Raw genomic sequence first — 26,602 nt, forward strand, 5'->3', positions numbered from 1 at the left:
CCATTTGCTTCTCCAAAGTTGCAGGATTCCTGCTGTCTTATTTGTACTGTGTTTCCGTCAGCAGGCTGCCAGCTATGCCCTGCTCTGCCTCCGCCAGGCATAATCAGGAAGTCTCTCTGTTCTGATAAAATACTTCACTTTCCAAGTTACTAAAAAACAAACACACAAAACCCCCACTAAAATAAATAAATAAATGAAATCCCTTGTCACTGAACAACACTCCAAAGAGTAGGAATCATTTCCCTTCTCTCTAACGTATATAAACGTTAATCGTTCAAACCTGAGGGAAAAAAATCTAGGCCTTGTAGAAAAACTTTGATGCTTTGTGTTTGATGAAGAGTTGTCCGTGGTAGTTACAAACATAAATACCTGGTAGATTCTAAGTCTTCACTTGTTCCTTTAAAGCAAGCTGCCAGGCTGATGTATTTCAAAGCAATGACTTCCACAAGATGTTAAGCATCAGACTACTGAGATGTTTTTTCCTAACCTGTTCTCTAACCCCGTTATTCTGTAAGGATAATCTACTCATCTGATGGGTAGAAGAGATGAAGTCAGACCAAAAGAAAACTTATCTGAGGAACAGGAAGAATCCTTCTGTCTTGGAAGTATTTGCAAAATACTAAGTGTTGCCACGTAGCACACGCCTGGTACTCTAATAGCAAGGGTAAAGCTTCCAGCCACACTGACCTGCTGGAGCATGAACCTCCAGCATCATGTCAACTCCTATTGAGTGCTACATATACTAAGATCGTTAAAAGCAAATCTCCTCCAATGGAAATACTTGCCAATGTCATCACGGGTAAGGGAAAATATTACACTGCACTAACTTGTTTTCCTAAGCTTTGGGGACTTACTTAGAAAAATAATGTGAGCAGCAAAGAACTTCACCACTCACAAGACCCTCTGGCCAAGAGAAAAAGCTCTGCACATGCACCTAAAAGTTATTCCTTTATTTGAGATTACACCTATCTGCCCTGTGGAATGCTCTGTGGCTGGTGACCAATTATTGAACTGCAACTGCTTGAGGTAACTACCCCCAAGAAGCATTTAGCCCTGGCTACAGACACAAGGGTCTTGCCGTACTCCAGAAGATAAAGCAATGGAGGCGAATCTCATGAGGTTCCCCCCTATGTTGGTGTGTTGCCTGACACAGGATGAGGCGAGTGAACCATTTCAGCACAGCTTTAATGGCTGCTAAGCAGTTGGGTTGATATGTCTCACCCTGTGGTTAAAGAAAGAAGATTCCTTCTCAAAAGCAAAAAGATATTGTTCTTGTCTAGGCTTCATGCAGATTAAAAATTCCTACAACTTGTAGCCTGCCTGCTCCTACCCGTCTTTATGGCTGTGATCGTTGAGTTACGGTTGCACAACCACGCAACGTGCGTCAAAAACGCCAAGCATCACATGCTCACGGGCTTGGCTGTGTGCTTTATGCTTTTGGAAGCCAAGCCAGGGAAGACTTGGAGCACGCCAAGTTCTAAGTAAACAGCAGAGAGACCAGCAAGGCCACCTCCTGCTGCTGGGAACTGCCCTCCACTTTCTTCCTGTTTGTCCCCATTCTTCGTGGTCTGCTCCTTACAGGATGAAGGCTTCTCTCTACTACAGTCACTGAAGGAATCATCTCCAGATACAGGACAGAGCAAGAAATAGCAAAAGCATCTATATGCCTTCTGCACAAAGTCTTGGTAATCAGGGATGGAGAAAACATCTCCAACCTTGAGCAGTCACACCAAAAGCCCCGAAATCATTGTGGTGCCTGTTTTAATTTCATCAGTACGATGAGAAACTACAGGTCATCTTTGGGATTTAAACCTTTGGCTGAACCTTGACCATTTCTGTTCAAGCCATAAGCTTCATCAACTGCCTAAAGTAAAAGGGTGAGAGTCTCAGTGCTGAGTATACTGGGGAGTACAATATAAACCTAACACACATGTAACGTAATCTCAAACATAATTAACTACTGTTCAAACTCATTACAGAAGAGTCTTCTCGTGTAATCTATTATACAATACAAAGGGGAAATATATCACCTTTTGACAAAACCTCAAATGAAACGATGAAAAAATTAACCTTCTCTCTCTCTCAAAAGCAGAATCCAAGACTAGGATCATTTTCTCATTGTTTCTGCAACAGCAGAACATCAAATCTTCCTGACCATATTCTGCACATAATCGAGTGGCAAAGCAATTTAATTAACTCCCCCTGTCCAACTTAGCATCACAGTCTGCTTGGGAAAGGCTCCATGTAAGATCTACAGCCTTGGGAAAGGTATGAAGCATGTGTATTTAGTCACAAAGGAGTTTTCTTGAATTTAACATTTCCTTGCATCTATTCCAAATTGTAGGGGCTTTTTCAGGTTATTTGCATTGCAAGAGCAACATAAAAACATTAGAGGACATTGCATAAATCCAAACAGAAAAACACAGCCCCTTTCTTCCAGGTTTGCCAAAGGCCATGCTTGAGACCATCACTATTCAACATGCAAAAGAAGGGAATTACAACCGTGAGGTTAAAAATTGCACCATTTCATGTTGGAGCACTAGTTCTGGAAGCAGAGAACATCTATTCACATCCCCTAGAAGCAAGCCAGCAGTTGTTTCTTTTGTGCACAGGCCCATTTTCACTTGACTATACAAATCCTCTTAATTTTAGCAGCCTGTCTGGAAGTCTCATCTTGCCTGCTCCCCCTAAATTCATCTCCCTCCAATTCCTAAAGTGGGATTTGAAAAAAGTGGCTGGAAACAATATCCCCAAAACATCCCCTCAGTCCTTCTGACTGTCCTATCCACAAAACACATATTCACCAAACACTTCAAAGCTTCAAGCCATACCAGGCTCCCTTTTAAGTCAGGGCAATGTTTAGTCAAAAGACATTGGGGCCAATATAATTCCAGCTCCACACACACACCAGTCCCCAGCAGTACCTGGGAACAAGGAAGGAGCATCAGAACAAGCCCTGAAGTTAAAAGCTAGGCTGGCTATCTGCACTCCCAGGTGGCCCACAACCATCTCCATGGCTAGGGTTATTTTTAACTTGCAGACACCTCCGTCACTCCTTACTGTAGCAGTGGTTCCTGGGCACCTGGCCATACTAATGGAGAAGGAGGATGGTTCAAATGCTTCTGAGTTGTTAGAAGGGCTATTACTGAGCAGTGGTGTGCTGCAGATTTATTTCAGAGCCTGTTAATCCTGCACATCTGAAATACCTGTGCTGTCCTGGTGAATAAACAGCATCTGATAAATCTGTGTACTTCAACATTGTAATATCTAAACAGGATTACTTTTCATGATTAAACTATGTTTAATAGACTCAAGCTGAAAAACCACTGAAAAAATTAAGCTAGGGTTTTGAAATGATTTTTAAGAACTGTTGGGTGGCATCCAGAATTGTAAATCACATTACTTTCCTTGAAACAAATTAAACATTGCAACACGAAGACAGTGAGCAGGACACTTTGCAAACCAGCAAAGCAAGTCTCACAAAAGCCCAGCAGCTGGTCCTGCCAGCAGCTCACCAGCACCCTGCACACCCAAAAGGGCCAACCTAAAGAAAGGGTAGCATGAACCTTATGTCGTTTTTCTACACCAAAACTAAGTTGCAGCACGGTGCTCTCATCAAGCTCTGTTCCAACACATTTAACCTCCTACAGACTTTTCCTGGTCAGCACAGCCTGTTAAAGCATGCCAAGACACAGCATCCAGCTCCAAACCCCGCCTCAGAGGGGCCACAAGTCCTCTGGGAGAAAGCCTGAGGTGATAACTACCACATCACAAAACCCCTTCGAAATAAAAACTCATAGAAAGCTAGGAGGAAAAAAAAAGCCCAAACAACAAAAAGCCCTTAAAATGCAACCAAAATCTGGTTTCTTTTTCCTCCTTCCAGTCTCCCAGCACACTGCCCTTCCCAGTAAACCCTCACAATCACAAGCCACTTCCTTGGTACAAAGAAATCTTCCCCCTCCTCTCAGTTCTTGTGGCTTTGCTACCGTCAGGCGCTTGGCTTTGCGAGGCTGCTCAACATCGGTTCGAGTCCCAAACTGATGAGCCAGTTCTTTTGCAGGGAAGGAAAAGCAATAATTATACACAACCTGCAACGGCATGTGAGATGGGGAATGAAAAGTAGGTCAGATCTCACAACTCCTCAGCTTTGCTGAGGTTCACCAAATGCTTTCACTTAGCAGCACTTTTTAAGATACAATTAAAATCACAATAGAGTGACGAGCGAAGGAAGAGGCACAGCAGAACTCAGGTAAGATGCACTCTGTCTTTCTGCTCCTCTCTTTGATACAGATAATATCATTTGTATGGTGGCAAACAGCAAAAGGACTTGAACTAGCAGATGGAGAAGCCCAGGAGACATCTCTATACCAGGTGCTCACTACTCCGATACTCAGAAGCAAATCAAACCCCTTGGAAGGGAAAAATCAAACCCCTTAAAAAAAGAAACAGCCCGAACGGACACAAAACCCAGCTGTGGTAATGGGGAGATGGCAGAGTGTAACCTGCAAATGTACATAACTGGCACACGAATTGGTACATGGTATTAAAGGTATAAACAGAAAATCCACGTGAATATTTGCCCCTCTTACAGAACAGCTTCTTTTGCAACAGTCCTCAAGCAGTAAATGCCGACAGTTTCGCCGACGCTTTCGCCTCCAACTGAAACCCAAAGGGCCAAACTTCCACAACAGCTCAGCGCTCCCAGCACACGTTTCGTAATTACAACAGGAGCTGTTGGCTGCTGCACTCTTGCAAATCTGGTCTTTATTTAAGATTTGCCTCTATTCAAAGTTCCTCCCATTTCTCTTTCAATCAGTTTGAAAGCCACTTTAGTCCCCAGCACTACAAAGTGGCATTTCTGACTTTGGGGGCAATGCTGTGCCAAATCCTCCCCACCCCACACACCCCCCAAACAGAAACCACTGCAGACACACAACATGATGTGCTGAATCTCATTGCAAAGGTCTGGTTCCCAAATTGCCATAAGGATATTTTTACCCTGGCAGGCTCAATGCCAAATCAACGTCCAGTTTCCCACAGCCACCACCAATGCAAATCAGTGTGTCCTGACCGACTCAGCACAGGATACTCCCATCTGATGAGCTGGGATGAGGAGCACGGCACGTCCAGCCTTTGCACCTCGGTTACACTGGTGCCAAACTCCAGACTCTTCATCATTTCAGACATATATTGGGTTCCTGATGTCTTTTCAGCACGAATTTCACCCTTGTTGAACTACACCGAAATACATTTTCTCTTCTAGTTAAACCAGGTGCACTATTACAAACAGACAAGACACAACTCGCCTAAGTAGGGGATGGTTCTTTTAAAAACACAGATTTATACTGCTAAAGAGTGCTTCTTCAAGGAAAGTCTCTGCTTTCACTCTAAAGCTTCAACCTTCAGGACTCACAAATGCTCAACACTTTGACTTCAGATCTTTCCTGTAAGGAATTTTTCTCTCTTAATGGTAGAAAAGGGGGTGGTTGAGTATTTTTCTCACACTCCCATCTGTTCATAAACTCAATATTCATTCTGAGAAAATAATAAGCTTTGAATGTGTTTGTATAAAGGCAAGTGATCATTTCTACTGAAGGCCAGAAGCTGGCTATAGCAATATGCTCATTAAGAGCCATGCTATGGTTGTTATTAAAACACCACAAGTCTCATGTGTACACAACCTCACCTAACTGGATCTGTCAGCCTTTTGATTGTAAATTCTGCTTTCAAAGCTTTGTAAGTTTCCTGTAAATGTTAGTATGGCCTGAAATTTGTTGCAAGTTCTCTCACAAGAAAGAGTTATTATGAAATGAGAAAACGATGCATCCATTGGAGTGAGATGCTGCTTTGGAGTTTTAGCTACAGAAGTGGTTTAAAAATGTATTTTAAATCCCCACAACTCAGCATCATTTAAAATCTTTCCGGCTCCAAAAAAAAATGAATCACTAAAGGAATCAAACTGCTAAAAGTTAATATTTTCTCCCCCTTCAGAAAGCTGCAATTGTACAGATAAACCTGAATTGTACAGATAAGCCTGAAATGCACAATTATTTGTGCTGCTTTGCAAAGTATTTGCCATGCTGACACACTACCAACTCCATGTCTCGTCAACAGTGACTGTAAGTAACAGCCCTATACCCATGCCCAATTAGTTTGCAGCTCAAGTTTGTGTCCCTGTTCAAGGACTGTGGATTTTAAATGCAGAATGGACACATTAAGACTGATTTAATCTGGCTGCTTGTACAATTCCCCAGAATCTCAGCTAGTAATTCCTGTACTGGGCCAAATAACTTACTGAACCAGATCCCTGAAAGGGCATCCAACCCTCACCCACTGCTGTGGGGATGTCACATTCCTCCATAATGAGCTGTGATAATTGCCCTTCCTTAAAAAAAAAACCCCAAAAAACCAACCTCCAATTTAACTCCTCGCATTGAGCTGTTGATCAGAGCTTGCAGATATCAATGCTCCTATAAAAAAATTAAAAGGTAACAACCCTGAGTGAACTTTTAGCTTTAATTTTCCTACCCCCAGGTGGTGTTTCTCCATCACCTCTGCCCCAGGAAGATGACCACCAGCCGTGCAACATCACAGCAAGGTGGCATGAGAACAGAGGGGACCCGTGGGGGCACCCCAGGATGGCGAGCATATGCCTTCCCGTGGACCACAGGACATCCCACCACTGCAGCATCCCTCCTCACTCCCTGGGAGCCCAAGAAGCACCTCACAAGACCCCACATCCTGATCTGGGCAGGTTGTGGCAGCTGATGAAGGATCTCTGAGTGAACTGTGGCAGCCACCGTGACCACAGGTGATGATAGCGTTTAAGCACTGCCAACACATTTACAAGAGGGAAGGAATGCTCTGGGTACTGCACGGAACTTGTTTGTATTTGTACATTGTTTAGTGCCAGTAAATAGCTGTGACTGAGTTAAAAACACCACCACCAACTCATTGCACACTTCAGAGCCCATCATAAGCACACATCACCCATTAAAGAAGGTCCTTCTCCCTCACTGCTGCCCCTAGGAAACATCCCAAGCGCACATTTAAGGCCATTTGGAACTCCTGTGTTTTTCACAGGACACGGAATTAGACTGTCCCTTGTGAAAAGCTTAAATTAGTCCTTTGAAATCTGACCTAAATTAAAAGAACTGAAACACACTGTTAGTGCACCAGCCAAGGGCTGTGAGTGGGTGCTCCAAGGACAGCGTCAAGGCGTTGCATGTGGGGAAGAGACTAAATTAGCTACCCAGCAGAACGATAACACACAGCTTGGGCAAGGGAAGGTCAAGGGAGAGTTTGCTATTTATCAAATATATGTCTAAACTAATTATTCAGTTCACAACGTAACCCTTCAACCTATGTGTGCGGTCAGAGCCCTTGTGAAGTGTTGGCTATCATCAAAGGCCTTCATAGCCTGGGTACACAGAAAGAGAATGGCTCCTTTGTACACACTGGGGTAGACTTAGTTCTAAATATTTAAAAGCAGAAAGTCTTTACGCTCCCCAGGATAAAACACACGTAAACATTTGATGCAAGATGTAATTCAATAGCTGACAGACCCCAAATTAACTTCTACCAGTCCTGCTTCTGCTCACACTGCCTAACAGCCTCAGACCTTACCAATCCCAGCTTAAGGAAAAAAGCACCACAACCAGGAACAACCAGGATCCAGCCCTTAATGAGCACCCGTGACATCAATATTGACATTATCATGTACAATGGCTGAAGATACCATCTTCAGTGTCAATATTTTTGTATGGACCAGAGTAGTAGCTAATGGCTATAGATGAAACACACAGAGTTGGCTACACTGTTTAACAACTCTGAGGTTTTCTAAGAAAGCCTGAGAGCAACATGCTACCAAAGAGACCAGACAGACTGCAGACAACCAAAAGTAGGGTACCTTGATGCATGATTACTTCTGGCATGTACCCTGTACTCATCCATGCAGTCAATGACCCTATCAGATAAATACTGCTGGTATTAAAGTACATACTTAACCAGACACACTGAAGAAAATGGTTGCAATGTCTCTAAAGTTCTGTTTAGCTCACAGTATCTTCTGTTCCAGAAGAACAAAAAAGCCCCAGCCCGAATTCCTGTTAACATTGCATACAGCTTTTTGAATATTCTGAGTCACTAAGACAATAAATAGCAACAATAAAAGCACCTAACATCATAAAAGAGAGCCAACATTTAAGGCATGTCCATGAAGGAAGACTAAGGAACAGATCTACACGTGTCACCAAAGGTCACGGCCCCGTCGACCTTCTCAGCTGGTATGAAATGTCATCGCTGTAATGACGGCACAGTCAGCACTCCCTCCGAAAACTTGCATTATTACAGCATCTAACCCCCTCTCCAAGTGAGCTGTGGCCAAAATGCTTGGTATTTACTCAATTAAAAGAGAACTCTGCTTTATATTTGAAGACATTTCTTGGAAGGGTTTGTTTTCGGCTCAGAGAGCTTGTGGGTGGCAGTGATAGAACCCAGAGAAGGTGACTGTATAAAAACTTGGTATTCTTTTTTAAAGGGATTTAATGAAGTACATAAAGGAGGTTTTATTTCCCAAATCTCAGATATAAACTCCACACAATTCCCTGTATTCTGCAGCATAAAAATTCTTATTATACCATCAATGTAGAAGTATTTTCAAGATATTATTTCTGCCCCCCTAATTTCTGGTAATGATTCAGGTTCTTGCATCTAAAATTGTTTCATGTCAGTAACATTCCTGGCCAGGAGAGAAGTTTTAAATCCTTTTCAACAATTTACTCTTTGATAAAACCCAGATTATATCCCCTGGATAGTCATTGTGGAAGAAACATGTTTTTAAACTGTACTTTTTAAAATAACAAGCTATTCTTTCCCTAAAAAGCTAAAGAAAAATAATTATTAGGTATCATTCAAAGAAATCTTACTCTTCTCTCCATAAAATATTCCACCAATCATGCAATCACACTCCTTCTGATTTTAACCATAAAACTGGGAAATCTCACTACAAACCACTGAGCTGAAACCAGAATTCTTCATGATTTTGCTACTCTTCTGGAGAGCCAGAAAGGCACCAGCCGTGCAACTCCCAAATCACACGGTAAGTGGCTGATGCGAGTTGGGCATTTTTTTATTGTCGAGTTAGCTTCAAAAGATTAAAAACAAAACAAAAAAACCCCACAATCTTTGCTGTCAACAATCTCTATGGCTGACAGATGCCAATATTGCTGTGCTCTTGTTCATTTTTTGGAGGAATGCTTGCTCTAAAGAGTTCATCCCCTGTCACCAATAAAATATGTACTTGGAGCAGATACTGAAAATGTGTGAGCTGGTGATGCCTGCTTTTAGGGGCAGTGGAGGGAAACAAATAAGTTTTGCATGAAAATGCATTAAATAAAAACAAAGCTGTATCTGTGGACAGGAGGAGTAAAATGTGTAAAAGTCAAATTCTGTCCAGCAAGCTGGCTGGATCACAAATGCTACACGGACGATTACATTAGTTTGACAGTTGAGTTATTAGAAGTGTAATCACTTACGAAGGAAGCCTCGCTTTCCCCTAAAGGTGCTCAGAGAGAAGGAATGATCCCACACAACACAGGAAAGTCATTTATAAATACAATCAGCAGTAAAAAACACAGCCCCTCTTAGCTCTTCAGAGAAAACCACTTTGCAATGCCTGAGGAATGGATACACCTAAAAGAACACACCAACAGGTGCAGGCTCAAAATAGGAGATTTTTATCAAAGCACCTCTTCCAACATAAAGGTCTCAACTAGCCTTTGCTTTCACAGTAATAAACTGTAGCCCTTGCTATTCAGATCTCAACAACTGCACTTCCAGAACTTGCAATCCAGGCACTACACCAATTGTTCTTGGGTATTAACAGTAAAAAGGAGACTAACTACGTGGGAACACCAATCAAGCCACAACTGTGCTTTTGCAGAATGCCTGGCAAAATGAAACAGTAAGGCCACACGACTCGAAACTCTTGGGATTTCTTTTCCTGGGAACTTCTCAGCTTAAGACAATCACAGAGCCATGCAGCTCTACAGCCATTTCATTCCTTGAGACAGCAACACGTAGGTAACTGCGACAGACTGTTTTCCTTAAAGGCCCGTTCCTGAAAACTTTCCTCCGAACACCTCGATTATACAACATGATGACAGTCCCAAGTGAAATCACCGACACCACTTGCTTGCATAAGATTAAATAATCGTGTGCTGGCATGAACACAGCACATGTGTGAGCAGGAAAAGTCAGAAACACACCATTCTTGAGGGCTAATCTGTTACTTGCCTGAGATTTACTAAAGTACAGCAAGACGTTGACTTTGTTATTTCAGACATCCAGGCTTTTAAAATGAACTTCTTTTCCAGAATTAAGAATTCTAGAGTGATTTACCTTCAGGTTCCAGCGTGGTGTCTTCAACAACTAAGTTAAACGAAGGTCGAGCCAGGGAAAGTCCAGCCATGGTGACCACCACCAGGCAGATAAGGCAACCCGAATCCCAGCTGACCATCTTTTTAGAGTAAATTCCGGGTCCATTTCCATATCTCCATGTGGACTTTAATCCCATCTGAACACCTCTAGAGAAGCATGGAGAGAAAGCAGCGCCTTCAGCCAGGGTAGTACCTCCTCCCTTGGGACGACGACGGCTGCTGCTGTGGGGAGGAGAGAGATTTAACACTGTCAGTGAAAACATCTTGGAACACAAACCAAAAAACTTCAGAAAGCCCTGAACAGAGCTGAGGTGAGAGGGAGGGGAGGAGAAGGATGGGAAAAATAGTTTTCCAGCTTCAAGAATATGTGAAAAGTGAGTGACTTTTCATTTTCTGTTAGCAGTTTCCATCATCACCCGAGGCGTAACCAAGTCGTCCTTGTTTTCACAAAAATCACTTCTCAGCACATATTTAGAGAGCTATTTTACTGACAGGAAAATATACAGCTTTTAAAAAACCAGAGGCACACACATGTGCAGGCACATCACCTGTAATACTACAAAATTACCACAATTATACAAATTATATTCTTGTTATTGTTTGAAGGTTTATGTAAGTTTGCCTTGTTTTTCATTCCTTCACCTAGGCAGCTCTGCAGCCTGCTGAATTTGCAAGACTTCGATTCACTTTCCACAAGAAAAACAACTGAAAAACACTCTTTAGACTTGGATAATCTATAGAACTTCAGTTCACTTCAGCTCCCCTTCTGTTTATACCTGATGGACCTTCTGATTCAGTTTCGCGTCCTTCTAAAGCCCAAGAATCCTGTACAGGTGAAAGGCTCCAGTCTTTGCAGGGATACTGGTTGGCTACTTTGCATGATAGGCAACTAAAATCTGTATAAAGTGTGGTACAGGTCAGCTTCACAGGAGTCCTCCCCCAGCATCATTTTCCATTCATATATGCTAAACTGCATGTGCACACACGTTTCTCTCTCTCTCTCACTGATGATTATCAATACCTATTTTTCAGAGGGGGGAAAAAAATGTTTACTACCACAATAAAATCCAGTTTACCCACAGTAAAACTCATTTTAATGGATGCAGTTAACTGGTAAACCAGGCATGGCCTGACAGAAGAGAGAAGTTAAATGGTACCAAAGTACGCGGCTCTCCCCTTCAGAGGACCCTCTTGTCACCACACTAGGATGCCAGGTGAGGGTCAGAAGAGCATCATCACAGGGTGATTGAACAGCTCAACCAGAAAATTAGACCCGATTTTCCGCTTCAAAAATGAAAGATGGCAAACCTCAGTAAATGGATAAAAGAAGTAAGTGCAGCAATTGTTCTAGGCTGGCCAATGATTCATCTTGGATGTGATGAAACCCCACTGAAGCTTTCAGAGCATTCATCATGAAGGGGAAAATAATACTAAACTTCTTCCCTCCTGCCCTCACTCTTAAAAAGAAAAAAAAGGCAGGGAGAGCAGAAATAAAGGCACATTTCTCAAAACTGCTTGTCATTTGGATGTGCTGTGGTGTCTCAGCATACAGTACACAGAAACGTGCACAAATATTCTCCCTTTACAAAGCCAAACATTATAAAGTTTATTCAGACTTTATGAGCCTTTTGCTACCTGCTACATACAAACCAAGTTCAGAGTGCCGAGGACAGAAACACTGTTGAGGCATCTTTTACCTTCGGTACGATGTACCAGCTCAATGCTCTGTCCCTCCTTTAGACATTTAGGCACAGCATAAGGATCCCAGACCACAAGCAAGCAACTACTATTAAATCTCCAGTGAAAACACCACCAGACCACTGCAAAAATATTTGCAAAGAGCTCGCTGAGCACTTCTCCAAATAAGCCCAGAGCAGGTGTAGGAATGAAGAGAGCTCTGTCTCTGGGACTCGGCTGCATTTGGTAAATAAAGGACCACAGCAAGCCCCCCTGGACACCACCACCCAGGTCAACCTCCTGACTGACTCACTGTCTGACAGCCAGAGCTCTGCAGCTCAATTTAGCCAGCTGTAAAGCGAGTAAGAACCCTAATTAACAGACTGGATGTAATGCTAATTTGATTTCCATAAATCATCCCGTGAAGCCCGATTAAAGGCTGTGTATCTAAATGCAAAATTGAATCATAAAACAAACCAGAACGCTGGCACGTATTCCAGGCTCTCTCCAAGAGCATTAATTCCCCTCACATTTCAGCTGGTTCAGATTTTTAGGCTACACTAAATGCCACCGAAAGCGTGTCTGTGGGTCACGTCATCCTAAATCCCAGAGCACAAGGCTTCTTGACCACACGTCTGCTCACCTGAAGATTTTGGCTGGGTTCTGAACATCTGCCAGTGGAAAGATGGGACTCTGCATCCACGGGGCAGTAGAAAATTCAAACCCGAGCCTCGCAAAGGTGCAGCAAAGCAAAGACGAGAGCTCCAGAGCCATCCGTGGAGCCAAATCACTTCTTTACCACCAGGACAAGGAGTGGGGTTTCTGGACAGCCCTTTCCCAAAAGAAGATGAAACGAAACCGAATTCTTTTCATAGTTTAATCGCCACAGTTGCTGGGGGACAAGTCCCTGGAAAGACCTCCTGTGCTGGATAATTATGTACCTCTATCTCAATGTTTGGAACACAGCCTCAGCATGCTTTTTGGCCTCCACAATTCTGGCTTCCTGACTACAATACCATAATCCCTCCTGGAGTCTCAGACTCAGTGAAAGCCACACGTAGTGTTTATTTTTCCCCTTGAAAGGGAACTCTGTCTCTCTTCTCAGCCTACACTTTGGGGAGGAGTTGTCAGCCCCCAATGATTGATGGCTCTCCTTGCCACTCGCTCATCAAGTCAATTTTCACCTCGTCACATACCTGCCCAAATTTCTTTGCCAAACTGACAAGCATGGGAAAGCACACTGGTTTGGGAGCCCAACCAAATTCCTCCAAGCCGTACTTCGGCTTAAAAAACACACTCTGCACACACAAACAAGTAGTACTTGTTCAGCAGTTGCATTAATTAAATTCAACGCTCGGTGTTCTTTTTAATCTACTTCCATTGTTGTTTATAAGATGTTTATCACTCCCCAGGGAGAGCGCAATTTGTACAGTATGTTAACCAGATCAATACACTGCTCGTCGTGTAACTCTCCAGCATCTCTCTCTATTAGGCAGGGAATAGCTGAATGGAACACGGATCCTCCTCCCACAAAGAAGTCTCGAGTCCCCTAAACGCTCAGGAAAATCCAGGTGTGTGAAGCTCTAAAGCCAACAGTGTTGCATACAAACACATACATACGCATCTATACACATACACACGGAGCTAACAAAACTCTTCATCGTGCTTCCATCTCCAAGCAAATCTGAGTATCGCGGCTATTAAACATTAATTCCTGAGGACTAATGGGAACCGGCTGGCAGCGCCGGTACTTTTGCATTGTTTGAACTTCTTTCATTTGCTTTCTAGGACTATCCTGTTTTTCTCAAGTCTTTCGCCACTAAGAGATCAGGGAGGGGGGAAAGAAAAAAAAATCTGCATTTTAATTGACATTCCAGAGAGAGGGAGAAGTCCAGAGGCTGCTGATTGCTGTCTATTCAGCCCAAACAGGCTTTTCAGATGAAAATGAGTAAAGGCTAGTGGAAGATTTACAGGGATTTGGTACAAAGGAGACAATGAAGTTTTAAATGTTGATAGCGTTTCACACCAACGTATAATGGGTCCCTGCCTCAACGGGCCGTTTTGCATTTAAATATCATTTCATTGAGGATTTCTTTTCGCCCTTCTCTGGGGCTGGGGCAGCTCCTCGCCGCCGGCCCCGCACCGCGGCGGGGGGATCCAGTGCCCGGCTGCCGGTGGCCCGTCGGGGCGGTCCCGGCCCCCGACCCGCGGGGCTGCTCCCCCGAGCCTAAACCACTCCGTCTCACCTCCCTCGCTACCCGCCCCGCTGTCACCGCTGGAAACCGTCCCCAAAGGCATCCGTGCATCCAACGGCCGGGAGTGGAGGGAACCGGCACGGACCCGGGGTGGAAACACAGCGGTGTTGCTCCGGCTTTCCCCACCGCACCGCGGAGACGGCCAAGTGACAGAAAGCCCGATCCGTGGTCCCTCCGGGGAGCATGGGGGGACGGAGCCCCTCGCCGCATCCCACCGCGGGGGCTGCCCGAGCGCCGAGCCCCGGCAGCGGGCACACGGCGCCGGCGAAGCACCGCGGCTAGGAGCCCTTCCCCACCTTGCGCCCGCCCCGGCCAGCCCGCAGCCCGGCGCGGTTACCTGCAGCGAGGAAGCTCCGCAGGAAGAGTGCGCTGCCCCGCACCGGGCGGGCTGAGGCGCGGGGCCGAGCGGCGGCTGCTCGGGACGGGGCGAAACTCCTCGGCGGCCGCGGTCAGTCCGCGGGCAGCCCCGGCGGGGCCGGCTGGCAATCCCGCGGCGGCGCAGCCGGGCGCATCCCCCGCGGGACGCGGCTCGAGGCGGAGAGGCAAGGCGGGAGGGAGGGAGGCGAGGCGAGGCAGGAGCCGGCCCGGCGTCCCGTCCCGTCCCCTCGCTCGGCTGCAGCGGCTACCGCCTCAGAGGGGCGAGCCCGCCGTGCCCGGCGCCAGCAGCCTCCTCCCCCGCGCGGGCATCGCCGAGCAGAGCGCCGCGGGTCCCGCTCCGCTCCATCCAGCCGCCCTCCTCGAACCGCCGCAGCTTTGTCGAGCCGACAACCCCCCTCGGGTGGGTGGGTGGTGTTTGGTGGGGTTTTTTTCCCCTCTCCTCTCTCTCTCGGCGCACTTCTCCGGCTGCCTTCCTCCCGCCCCTGGTCACTCCCCCCGCTGCAACCCGAGCCGTTTCCTGGACGGCGCTGCTCGCTCTGCCAATCGCGGCGGCCGCGGCGCGGAGCCCCTTCCCCCGCCCGGCACGGCCCGGCACGGCACGGCCCTGCTCCCGTGTAACGGCTGAGCCCAGCGCCAGCCCGGCCGGGGGTCGGGGGTGTCCGGCAGAACCGAAGCGGGCAGGTGGCCGTTCAGCAGCAGCGTTCAAGGGGGGCGCAGGAGTCCCCTCGCTGCGTCCGCAGGCGAGCGGGGAAGAGCATCCCACAGCGGTCACAGGGATGGAGGGGAAGAAGTCCCGCTTGGGTCGCTCCACTCAAAGTTTCCCAGCGGGTGGGAAAGGGAAGATGCGGAGCGCGGCGCGTCCCAGCGGGCCGATTCGCTTCGAGCCTGGCCCCGGGCACCGCCAGCCCGGCCCGAGCCCCCCGCTCGGCGGGCGGCAGCCGGAGCCCCGCCAAGAGACCGTACAGAGCTCGACAGCTTTCCCCAGAAACCTCTCCAGAACTGTGCTCGGCGCAGAAGCTGCCGCTGGCCTTGAGAGGACGGTTGGATAACACCAGCTAACAACATCACCTCGGTTTAGGAGCGTTTCAGTGCAAAGCCCGATATCAGCTGCCTTGTGAATTTGCCTGATGGTCCACCTGTAATAACTGGGGTGTGTGCTGCCCAAACAGAGAAAGCTGTCAAATAGTTACACAAACAGCACTTGCCTGGACACAGATTTAAAACTGCATGATCTTGTTCAAAATCCAGTATAACCTGATACTTGCTTAATAAAACATTTGCTTTAGATACCATTAACTGAAGGGTTGGTAACACAGAGCCCGTGTAACGCTTGCCTTGTGGAATCGGCTTGACAACAAAATCAATAAGTGCTGGTTGCCTCAAATTAAATCAGCGTTGATCAATTTAATGCTACCTTATTTAAGCATAGCCCCACTGTACCTTTTATATGTTGCGTGCAATATTGATCCAAGGGGATTTTCAAGGGCTGTGTCTGCACAGCATAGTGCAACTATCCCTTTGCATACATCCAACCTTGAAAGCAAGTTTTCTGTAGAATATATACTTTGCCTTCCAGAAAGCCCTTTCCCACCATCACCAGCCCTAACACGGGCTTTTTATAAGGAATGGCAGACAAATCTGTAACTGATTAGAAACACAGGTTTAATATTTATTTTATTTCCCCTTGTTCCTAAAGCAACAGCCATCTGAATGTTCTAATTGAGAAGCTGAGATGTCACAGTCAAGATGCAATTTTCCCAGCTCCGGGCATGTCCGCTGCCCATTGAACACGTTGTTAATGCATTCTCACATAAATTATTGTCTGGCACAGGAAGCTGCCATACCTTTCCCCATTCATTGATATCTTTGCATGCTCTGAAAGAAAAGGAAGCATTCCACTAAAAAGAAAAAATGACAAATCAGAACACCTATTTGCAATGTCTGGAAGCACTTGTCAGAGTTTATTCTCATTCGGGATGAAAAGATAGCAGTCTATCAATAGCAGCCTTTTCTCTTAAATGAGCCACATTCTCCTAAAGTGGCCCACAGCAGCCCAGCTCCTCAATCTGGGAACAGCAGAAGCATGTTTGGAATTAAAGGGGGGGGGGGGATCAATTCTGTCATCATATTTAGGCTTCAAGAGATCTCAGTGGGCCCAGGGAGCCTTTCATAGCAGTTGGGCTGCTGAATGAGAGCATAATCTCTTTGCAGTTTTTCCCTCCTCCCCTCAAAGTGGCTGGGATCTTTTCTGTGAGCCCTCCTGCACGTGAATGGTGTGGCTAATAAGCCTATTAATGAGGTTCCACAGCAGAGTGTGAATAGGTAAATAAGCCCCAATCTGTTGAGGTTCAGGAGCAAGGGCAGTAAAGCCATCACGAATTAAAGGTGACAGTTTGAACTGAAATAGGAACAACAGCTCCAGGTTTCAAGCGAGAGAAAGGACAGACAAGGCACACATTCAGCCTCCTTCTACCCCCTACCGAGTCCTATTTTCTTTCCCATTCTTCCTCCTTTACAAAATGTCTTGAGTAGTCACCCAGTTTTTCAAAAGCTCTTGAGACGTCCTTTTTCATCCTGGCAATGATACATCAATAGGGAGGAAGGAAAATGAGGACACCAATGCTCCTTTGCACCACAAGTTTCAAAAGCAGGAGCAGTGCTGTGTCCCCTCTGCATATGGAAGCTGGGGGAGGAGAAAGAAAGTTAAATTGAATCTTTCAGCCCTGCCAGCTCTTTGTCACCGGTGTCAGCTGGACCCTGGTCCCCCCTCTGCACGCAGGCAGGGATACAGTTAATGTTCAACAGGGCAGGGGACAAGCCAGGGGCTCCAGCTGCAGGGAAGGCACAGCTGGGCTCAGCCAGAGGAGCAGACAGAGGTGTGGAGGTGAATTCACTTCCACCTGGCATCTCTCCTACCTGGCAGGGTAAAGACGTGCCTGGCTTGAGGCTGCTCCTGGGCTGGATCCACAAGAGCCCAACTCAAGAGCTTTTAGGGATGAAGGTAGAAGGTTAGGCAGAAGACAAAGAGCGTGTGTCTACAGAGAGATGAGGTGAGACGGGCAGGCAGCGCCTTGGAGGAACGTGTGAAAAGTCACCTTAGAAAAAAAACATATCACAGAGCTTCTGAGCACTCCTCAGTTCTAATCCTCACAGGGTGTCTGACATTTCTTTTAAGTGCTGGAGATATCAGTGTAGTCGGGGCTCCACAGACACAGGTTGCTCCGTGGGAGCCCAGCGAGATGCAGACAGATGGTGAGGGAGGCCACGGGTACCTGTGGGAAGCAAATTCTCCAGTACCGGTCTCTTCTCCAGGTGCCAGACCTGCTAACCTGTCACATTTCTATCTATCTGAAGAAGATAGGAAACATAACACAGACATTTTAATTCTTTTTTTTCAAAAGGCTCCCACACGTCAAAGTTTGAGAGAGCTCTGGGGGAGATCCTCTGGGTCCTAATTCAGCTGCACGCATCACCGAGGGTTTATCTTCCCATGGAAGACAACGAGAAGCAACATCACTTCCTTGTTAGTCAAGCTGTCCTGTCCAAAATGTTTGCTTGACCACGTTGGATACAATTAAATACTTGTCCAAGGTTTTATTATTGCAGGTTTCTTTTGTAAGTTCCTCTAAAGCCAAGTGCCTAAACCCAAACTCTGGCAGCTAAAATATTTACCTGGTTTCCAAAATATTTATGGCTCCTTTTCCAGACAGCTTTGAACTTGTTTTTGAGAGTGCCCAAGCAGCAAAGCATAGGGACCCACTTCTGAAAACCTTTTTCTTTCAAAGATAGGCAAAGTTGCTCTGTGTGTTTGTCAGGGTCCTAGGGGAAGGTCACTTCATATTCCTATAAACCTGAACCTTTGCCAACACATCAAGTGCTACCGAGAGGCTTCCATCACTAGTCCTCACCATGTATTACTTCAAGATGCTGTTAAACTGAAAAATCGAGATAGGAATGTCTTTATTTTAGTGCCAGTAGAGCCAATAATTATCCATAACAATGTGAAGGGCTACCAAGTTTTTTTGGCAGCAAAATGTGTATGGTGGGGGGGTGGAGGGGAGTGGGGAGGCTGCTGTTCCCAGCCCAGAAAAGGGTGGTTTTTATTTGGTGTTTATCCAAAAACAAAACCCATCTCATTTTGGTGAAGCTACAGAATGTGGCAAATTACTTTTGCTTATCATTTTTTTGATCTCTCTCTGCATCACTCGGGGCAGAATCTTCTGAGAGAGACTTCTTCAGGCAGTGGGGTCAAGCAGCTGGAAAAATGGGATGATTTGCAGCACTATCCTTTCAATGTCTTGTGGTGGCATTTGGAGTATCGACACTCCCTCCAGACTGTTATGCCTCGTAGCCATGTAACCTTTCTGCTGCTCCTCTCATTTTGTACGTCTTAAGGAAGAGATTAAAAAAAATGTATCTGTTGTTATTAGTCTGCTGTTGCAAGATAAACAGGAAATGTGGTGTGTTATGAGCAGGGTATTACACTGGGACGCTGCACATTTGATGCTTTCTGCCCTTCTGCGTCAGCTTTCTTACACAGTCCTGGGAAAGGCACTTCATTTGTCTGTGTCCCAGCTCTCCAGCTATGAAATGAGAATAATAGATGCTTCCTGTCTCCCACCCTTTATCCAGTTCATCTATTTAGATGGTAAGCTCCTCATCTCTGACCGTGTTTTTATGCATGGCTTAGAACAATAGGACACTGATCTCAGCTGGAACCTCCAGGCACTTCCATCATGCAAATATTGAATACTAAATAATCAAAATAAAAGAAAATCCTCAATTTATTATGGATCTTCTCCTAAAGAATTTGTCACACGCTGTCCTGGTAGAGCACCTCTGGCTCTCAGGGAAGAGTGTCTTCTCTGAAGGGGTGGAAAGCAGCAGGCACTAGAGATCTTTGAACAGTGAGCTCCCCTAAAGCAGGCCTCAGAGAAACCATGTGAATAAACCCCTTTTTAGCGCTGAGCAGGGCACAGCAAGGCAGAGCCAGACTTATAAAAATGAGAAGACAAAGGCTGCAGAGACAATTTGTCTTTCTGTAACAGATCTTGGATATATTTGGCTTGTTGGCCCATGCACTTCTTGTTTCTGTTTCCAGTTGATCAATACACGCTGGTTCGTTTTACTGAAGCTCTGTTGTCTAACAAGACCAACTGGTGGTTGTGGCAGCTTCCCCTGATATGTTACATCAGATCAGATTCTTCTCTGGTGACACCACAGGGTTCAGCAAGCGTGCTCTGACTTCCAGGCACATCTCAGAGCAGAAGGTGTGAAGTCAGACTTACAGCAGGGTTTGTGTTGCAGTTTAAACCCTGGAACGGGCAGATAACTCTACAGCAGGGATCCACAGTGTAGACACAGTTTGTTCTTTCTGAGCAGGCTGCTGTGACTCAGCCACCCCACACCACCAAGTCCCTGCAGAACCCTTCAGCCTCCCACATCCTTCATTGCAGTCCCAGGCTCTCCATTTCCAGCTCACTCTGTCAGAGGCCCAGCTGCAGACACCGACGGGCACAGTCAGTGCAGCAGTTCAATACCATAAAATACAAGTCCTTTTTTTGTTGTTTGACTTTCCACAGCCCTGGGTAATAAAGCACAAACTGCCCACAACTCTTTCCCTGCCTCATTCTTGTCATCCCTCAAACTTCTTTAAGACAGCATTCCCCAAGCAGTTCATATTGTTTCTTCTCTCCCCATCCCTTGCACTTAATTTCACGTCTCTATCTCCTACCATAGTTTTCAGAGGAATTTCCTTCTTCCTGTGTGTCTCTCTCCCAGTGAAAGCCATGTCTTTTATCAGCTCCAGTCCTCACTGTAAAATGACCTCCTCCTCCACTTTGCCAGGTGATTTAAGGTACCCAAACTTCACTTGAGAAAGTGGATTGCCTTGGAGGGAAGCCAGTGACCTGCCCAAGAAAGCCTCCATGTAAACAGAAATGCAGCGAAGTTTAACGTCCCTCATTTATTAACTCTGTAACCCTGATCGCAACCTGCAGTCCAAAAAATGGGATCAAAAGGTAATGGTCAGGCAGGTTAAGCCCAAACACAAATAAGGATTTGCTATTTGATACAGGCAAGTGGAGTTCCTTAGACAAAAGTCATAGGTTTACCATAGAAATGTTTCCCAAGTCACCACCCAGACCCAAACCATCCTCTGTCCCTGCTCAGACAGACCCAGAAGCACACTTTTCTCCTCCTTTCTTTTGTGTTTTAAAGGAAGGGTTACAGGGAAGCTCATTTTGCAGGGAACCTAGCCTTGCACTACTGAATATTCATATGCATGTCGATGAATATGCCTGGGTGTATGCATAGACAGCAATATTTCAGGGCTTGAAGAGATGGACTGCCTTTCATTTAAATAGCCACATTGAGGTCCCAAAGATCCCTTCCATCTCCTAAAGGTTATCAAAGGTCTTATCAGTGATTGTTGGATGAGAAAAAAAACCCTTCTCTCTTCTGGCTCTTCTGATGCCAACTGAGCAGAGAAGCAGATACTGCTGGAGACTCCCAGAGCTGCTGAATGCAATGGATCAGGAAACGTTCTACACCGTGGATACAAGTAAGGAGACCAGAAACTTGATTACAGGGGAGACTTAGTTAAATATTCACGGGGATTCATTATGTGGAAACCACTAGAAAGGAACATGTTTCTACAGGAAGGTAGGGCTGTTTTATTCTTGCTTCTCTTGTAAAATGCTACTGATGGCTGCGTGCACCAGCTGCTGTCCTCTAGTGGGAGGAACACAGCAGGTCTGGGGGGTTGTGCAGGGATGCTTTTGCTGGTCATTCACGTTAGCTGGAGGTAGTGCTCCTTTAATTTGCCAAGGAGAGCCTTGTAGAGCCAAGGGAACTTGATTATCTGATCACCTTGTATTTGACAAGCAGCTAACACAAGTGTTTTGAGGAGGGCTACAAGCAAAGCTTATAGAGTCTTAGGTCTGTTGCCCGTTCAGTCTGAAATGAGTGTGAGTGCAAAGACTGAGAGTGAGCTCCACAAAAACTCAGAGGAGAAAAGTGCACAGCCCTCAGTCGACCCTTGCTATGGAAAGGTGATGACTGGCTCCCAGATGACACCCCAGCCAGCACTGATTTGCCCAGCTGCTAGAGAAGCTGCCACACTGCTTATCCCACCTTGCAGCACACGCTCTCCCCTCGGCTGCAGAGTGTTGAGCACTTGGGGACCTCTCTTGGTGCTGCCTTCCAGCTGGCCACACACAACAAATAGTGCTTCCTGGCCTCGGCCCTCAGCTGTTTGGGAAGACCAGGTCCTGAGAGCATAAACACAGGCAAAAAATAAAAGCAAACCATCCCAGCAGATCCCCCACGATGCTTCCTGTGAGGAGGCGGCGTGGTGGGGGAAGGATGGGGGGGCTGCGGAGCTGTGCCCTGTCCCACACACTGCTCCTCACCCTGGGCATGGACAGGCAGCCCTGGCTCCTGCTTGGGCACAGGGGGCTCACAGGAGATGGCTTCTTACAAGCCATCTCCTCTCCCCATCTCCCCAGGTTGGATAGGTCCCAAAATGTGTCACGTCGTTTGAGAAGGGCTGTAATGATGATGGGTGACAGATGATAACATCTCCCAAATGAAGCTTTTAAAACTGGGCTCCAGTTTTTACTGGCAAATTCAGCCTCATTACATGCAAATAAGAGCAATTCAGCAACAAGTCTGAAAGAAACCATTTTCATTTTCACCACAGAGGATAAAAAAAGGTGTAGTAAGGAGACAGGGGAAAAAAGCAAAAGCACTACCAAGAGCTTCTCACGGCATGCAAAGGGTGAAATACCGTGTTGGCCAGCGAGACAGCCCTATGTTAAAAACATACCAGGCAATTTCTGTCCTGTAAAGTTTATTCCCTGAAGCCTTACATTCAGCAATCTGCTCTCTGAGGAGAAAACTTCCCCCAGGAATCGTCAGTCCCACCCCGCTCAGCGTGTAGCAACAGGCTCCAGGTGAGATTCTGGAAAGCAGAGGAGCTGAAACCTTTTAAACAGAAACTGCTGTGATCTCCAGCGTACAACCAAGAGAGTAAGGGGGAAAGGAAGAGGTGAAAAATCGAGCTAAAAGCAAAGGAGGTGCATTTATAATTGTGCTCAACAGGGAAAACATCATTTTCAGGTAAGAAATAACACGGTGTTTGTCTCCACAAACAAAAAGGCTGCAGCAGCTACAAGTGATTGGTCTCCTCTCATGCCCCAGTGAGGGTCAGGTGCTCACAAGGTGCTCCCACTAAAAGTATCATGAAGCTAGGATATGATGTGGAAATCCAAGGTTTCTCTGGCCTGCCTCAAATCCCCAGGTTTAGGGATAAGGAGCAGACCAGGAGCATTTTCCAAAGAGATGTGAAACTCCCACCTTTCTCAGGAAATAACTTGCAAAAGATCCCAGAGGAAAATCAGACTGTGATTCCACCTGGTTAGAGACATCCAGTTGCTTTGTCCTCCAGGAAAAGCTGTCAGGTCCTTGGCTATGTCACATCCAGGGTTTAGTACTGAGGCCTCCTTTTCTTGGATGCCAAGATCACCAAATGGGCCCAGAAGAAAAATCCCTTCCTCATGCCTTGCATCCAAAAATCTGACAGATCTGTCACCCGTTTGGAGCTCTTTTCTTAACAGAGAGAATGGTGGGAGAAGAAAATTAACTTCACCAGAGGAAAAAACAGCTTTCCAAAATCCATGTGTCCATGTTAGAATCATAGAATGGTTTGGATTGGAAAGGACCTTTAAAGGTCATCTAGTCCAACCCTCCCTGCAAAGAGCTGGGACATCTTCCACCAGATTAGGTTGCTCAGAGCCTCATCCAACCTGACCTTGAATGTTTCCAGAGACAGGGCATCTGCCACCTTTCTGGGCAGCCTCTGCTAGTGTTTCATCACCCTCATGGTAAAAAAGTCTTTCTTATGTCTACTCTGAATCAATTCTTCCTTTAGTTTAAAACCATTACCCCGTGTCTTATTGCTACAGACCCTACTAAAAAGCCTGTTTGCATCTTTCTTATAAGGCCCCTTTAAGTATTGAAAGGCCACAATGAGGTCTCCTTGGAGCCTTCTCTTCTCCAGGCTGAACAACCCCCAACTGTGCCAGGTCCTGCTCGTGGACAACAACCCCAGGCAATGCTACAGGCTTGAGGCAGAGGGGCTGGAAAGCTGCCTGGCAGAAAAAGACTTGGAGCTGTTGGTCGACAGCAGCTGAATATGAGCCATCAGTGTGACCAGGTGGCCAATAAGGCCAGATCTGGCATGTATCAGCAATAGTGTGGCAGCAGGAGCAGGGCAGTGCCTGTGCCCCTGTGCTGGGCCCTGGGGAGGCTGCAGCTCCAGGGCTGTGTCAGTGCTGGGCCCCTCACTCACTGCCACAGGGACACTGAGGGGCTGCAGCGTGGCCAGAGCCGGGCACAGAGCTGGGGAAGGGGCTGGAGCACAAGGGTGCTGGGGAGGGGCTGAGGGAATGGGAGTGTTCAGCCTGGAGAAGAGGAGCCTGAGGGGAGACAGGAGCACCCTCTGACACTCCCTGACAGGAGTCTCGACTAAGGTGGGGGTCAGTCTCCCCAGTAATGAATGACAGAAGGCAAAACGGCCTCAAGTTGCTCGGGAGAGGTTTAGATTGGAGCTGAGGAGGAACTTTTTCCCTGAGAGGGCTGTCAGCCCCTGTGCCAGGCTGCCCAGGGAGGTGGGAGAGTCCCCATCCTGTATTTAAAAGCTGTGCTGAGGGACACGGTTCAGTGGTGGACTTGGCTGGGGTAATGGTTGGAATGAATGATCTTTCCAGCCCAAATGCTTCTAGGGTTCTATGATTCTAACTCCCTCAGCCTTTCCTCATAGAAGTGCCCCATCCACCTGATGATTTTTGTGGCCTCCTCTGAACCCTCTCCAATGGTTCCATGACTTCCCTGTGCTCAGAGCCCTAGAGCTGGACACAGCACCAAAGGTGGGATCTTGCCAAAGTGGAGTGAAAGGAGAGAATCCCCTTCCTCACTCTGCTGGCCACGCTTCTTTGGATGCAGCTCAGGATACTATTGGCTTTTTGGGCTGTGAGGACATGTTGCCAGGTCATGTCCAGTTTTTCATCCACTTTTCAGCCTTCTGCACAGAGCCCCAGCTCCAGCAGCTGGTGAGCCCAACAGGATGATCCTTGCTGGAGAAGAGGCAGCAGGGTCCCAGCTCTCAGAAGGCTGAGCTCCTCTCCCAGCTGGGTCGGGTGGTCTGACAGGGCAGGAGTTGGATTGTATCTACAGAGCAGTGAGGAGAGGCAGTTCACAGCTGTTTGCATGATACATATCTCACGAATAAATAAACCTCATCTCCAGTGCTGCCTCTCTCTAAACATCTGTAGAGACGTGCATTCGCTCAGAACACTCCGAAAATAAACAGAGAGAGTGCTGCTCAACAGAGCCCTCCTCTAGCCAAAACCCACTGCTCTCACAGGGTCACCTTTCAGCAGAGTCACAAGTCCCAGCAGCCCCCAAAATTTCCCTTCTCAAGGAACGCTGTGTGTCCATTTTCTGATGCAGACCCCTCAGAGGCCCATAGGGTAGGGGTTCCACAGCCTAATGCACGTTTTGCTGTGCATAAGAGGAGGCAGGAGGAGGTACAGAATAGTTAAATGCAGCACAATCGAAAATTAGCTCAAAATGCCACAAGCTACAATTCAGATGGATTACCAGATAACCTCAGTAGTTTCAAGAATGTAACAAGAACAGCCTTAAATCAACATAAGTCCTTGCTCAGCCTTTTTTTTCAGCTCAGGATTACTGTCAGCCTTCTTTTTTTGTTGTTTTTCTTCTGTCCTGTGGCAGTAAAACCATTTTCCAGCTTCTTTAGGGAAGGCATTTGTGATTACCAGGAAAGGGGATGAGAATGGTGATGGAAGTGAGACTTTGGGAGGAGAGGGAATGGAGTCCTGACAGTGTGGGAGAGTTTCTGGGCAGGGAAGGATTGATGCTGGTGGGTGCACCTGGGGGGGAGGTTACAGTGCTCTGAAATGCCAGGGTTTGCCAGAATTCAGTGGGGAATTTCTCTGCTTGCTTGCTTGGACTAAAAGGCAGCTATGACCATTTTCAGTGCTTTTTCAAAGTACCTTTTTTAAGCTGTCATGGATGTCACAAGGCAATTGTGACATGTCCCACGCTACATTCCCACTGACACTCGGCAGCACCTCAGGCCAAGTGCCAGCCTCAGGATGCAGCCCTTTATTTGGTGGGGGGAGCTCTGAAGGTTACCAGAGAGGTAAAATAAATCCCCAGAGAGGCACCTGTGTCCTTTGGGATAGATTTCTGCATTGTGGTTGCCTGCAAGCTGGCCAGGAGACACACCCCTGCTTGCCCCAGTACAGATAAGCTCCCAAGGACTTCAAAGGGATTGCTGAACCAGACTGCAATGAATTTGTGCAGCAGTGTAATGCACAGCATGTGTCTGAGGGGATGGAGAAGAGCTGGGGTGGTTTAGATTAGATAGCACTGTTTGGCTTTTGAGGGGCTTGAGGAAGTGAAGGGCACGTAATTGTCTTTTAAAGTGTAATATTTTACTTCATTTCACCCCCACTGCAGAGGGGCTTGCAGATAAGCAGTGGAAATGATTTCCCTGTGAGGGCTGGGTGCTGCTTTCATACAACTAATCTCCCTGAGATTAGTTTTCCCTTCAAAGTATCCTCATGCTAGGGTAAGGCTCAGCTACACACACTTGGTTGTGCCTGCTCCCACCAGTTTAGTATCAAGAGGACCCTGTTGCTAGGGAGCACCTCAGGGCTGCATCTCCCTTTGCTCTTATGGTATCACAGTTACCACTGAGAGCACCATTGCACAGGCAGGTTATGTGTGATGAGCTCTTCATCACAGAGAAACCCACATCCCAAA

General features: G+C 46.7%; 1 protein-coding gene across 10 annotated transcripts in view; it reads right to left on the reverse strand.

Moving 5' to 3' along the window:
* The window catches only part of FGFR2 (fibroblast growth factor receptor 2), an 83,511-nt gene extending 68,515 nt beyond the window's left edge, over window positions 1-14,996 (reverse strand). For 7 of the 10 annotated variants that reach the window (XM_010199862.2, XM_062001651.1, XM_062001650.1 and 4 more), the window contains exon 1: window positions 10,402-10,658. In XM_010199862.2, coding sequence (XP_010198164.2) covers window positions 10,402-10,576 — 175 coding nt within the window. In that variant the 5' untranslated portion in view covers window positions 10,577-10,658. Of the gene's footprint in view, window positions 1-10,401; window positions 10,662-14,708 lie in introns of those variants that run through there. The other 3 variants (XM_062001654.1, XM_062001652.1, XM_062001649.1) reach the window with 1 other exon arrangement.
* Between the last annotated feature and the right edge of the window lie 11,606 nt (window positions 14,997-26,602).

Source organism: Colius striatus, chromosome 8, assembly GCF_028858725.1.
Source record: "Colius striatus isolate bColStr4 chromosome 8, bColStr4.1.hap1, whole genome shotgun sequence".
In the NCBI taxonomy this organism is placed as follows: Eukaryota; Metazoa; Chordata; class Aves; order Coliiformes; family Coliidae; genus Colius; species Colius striatus.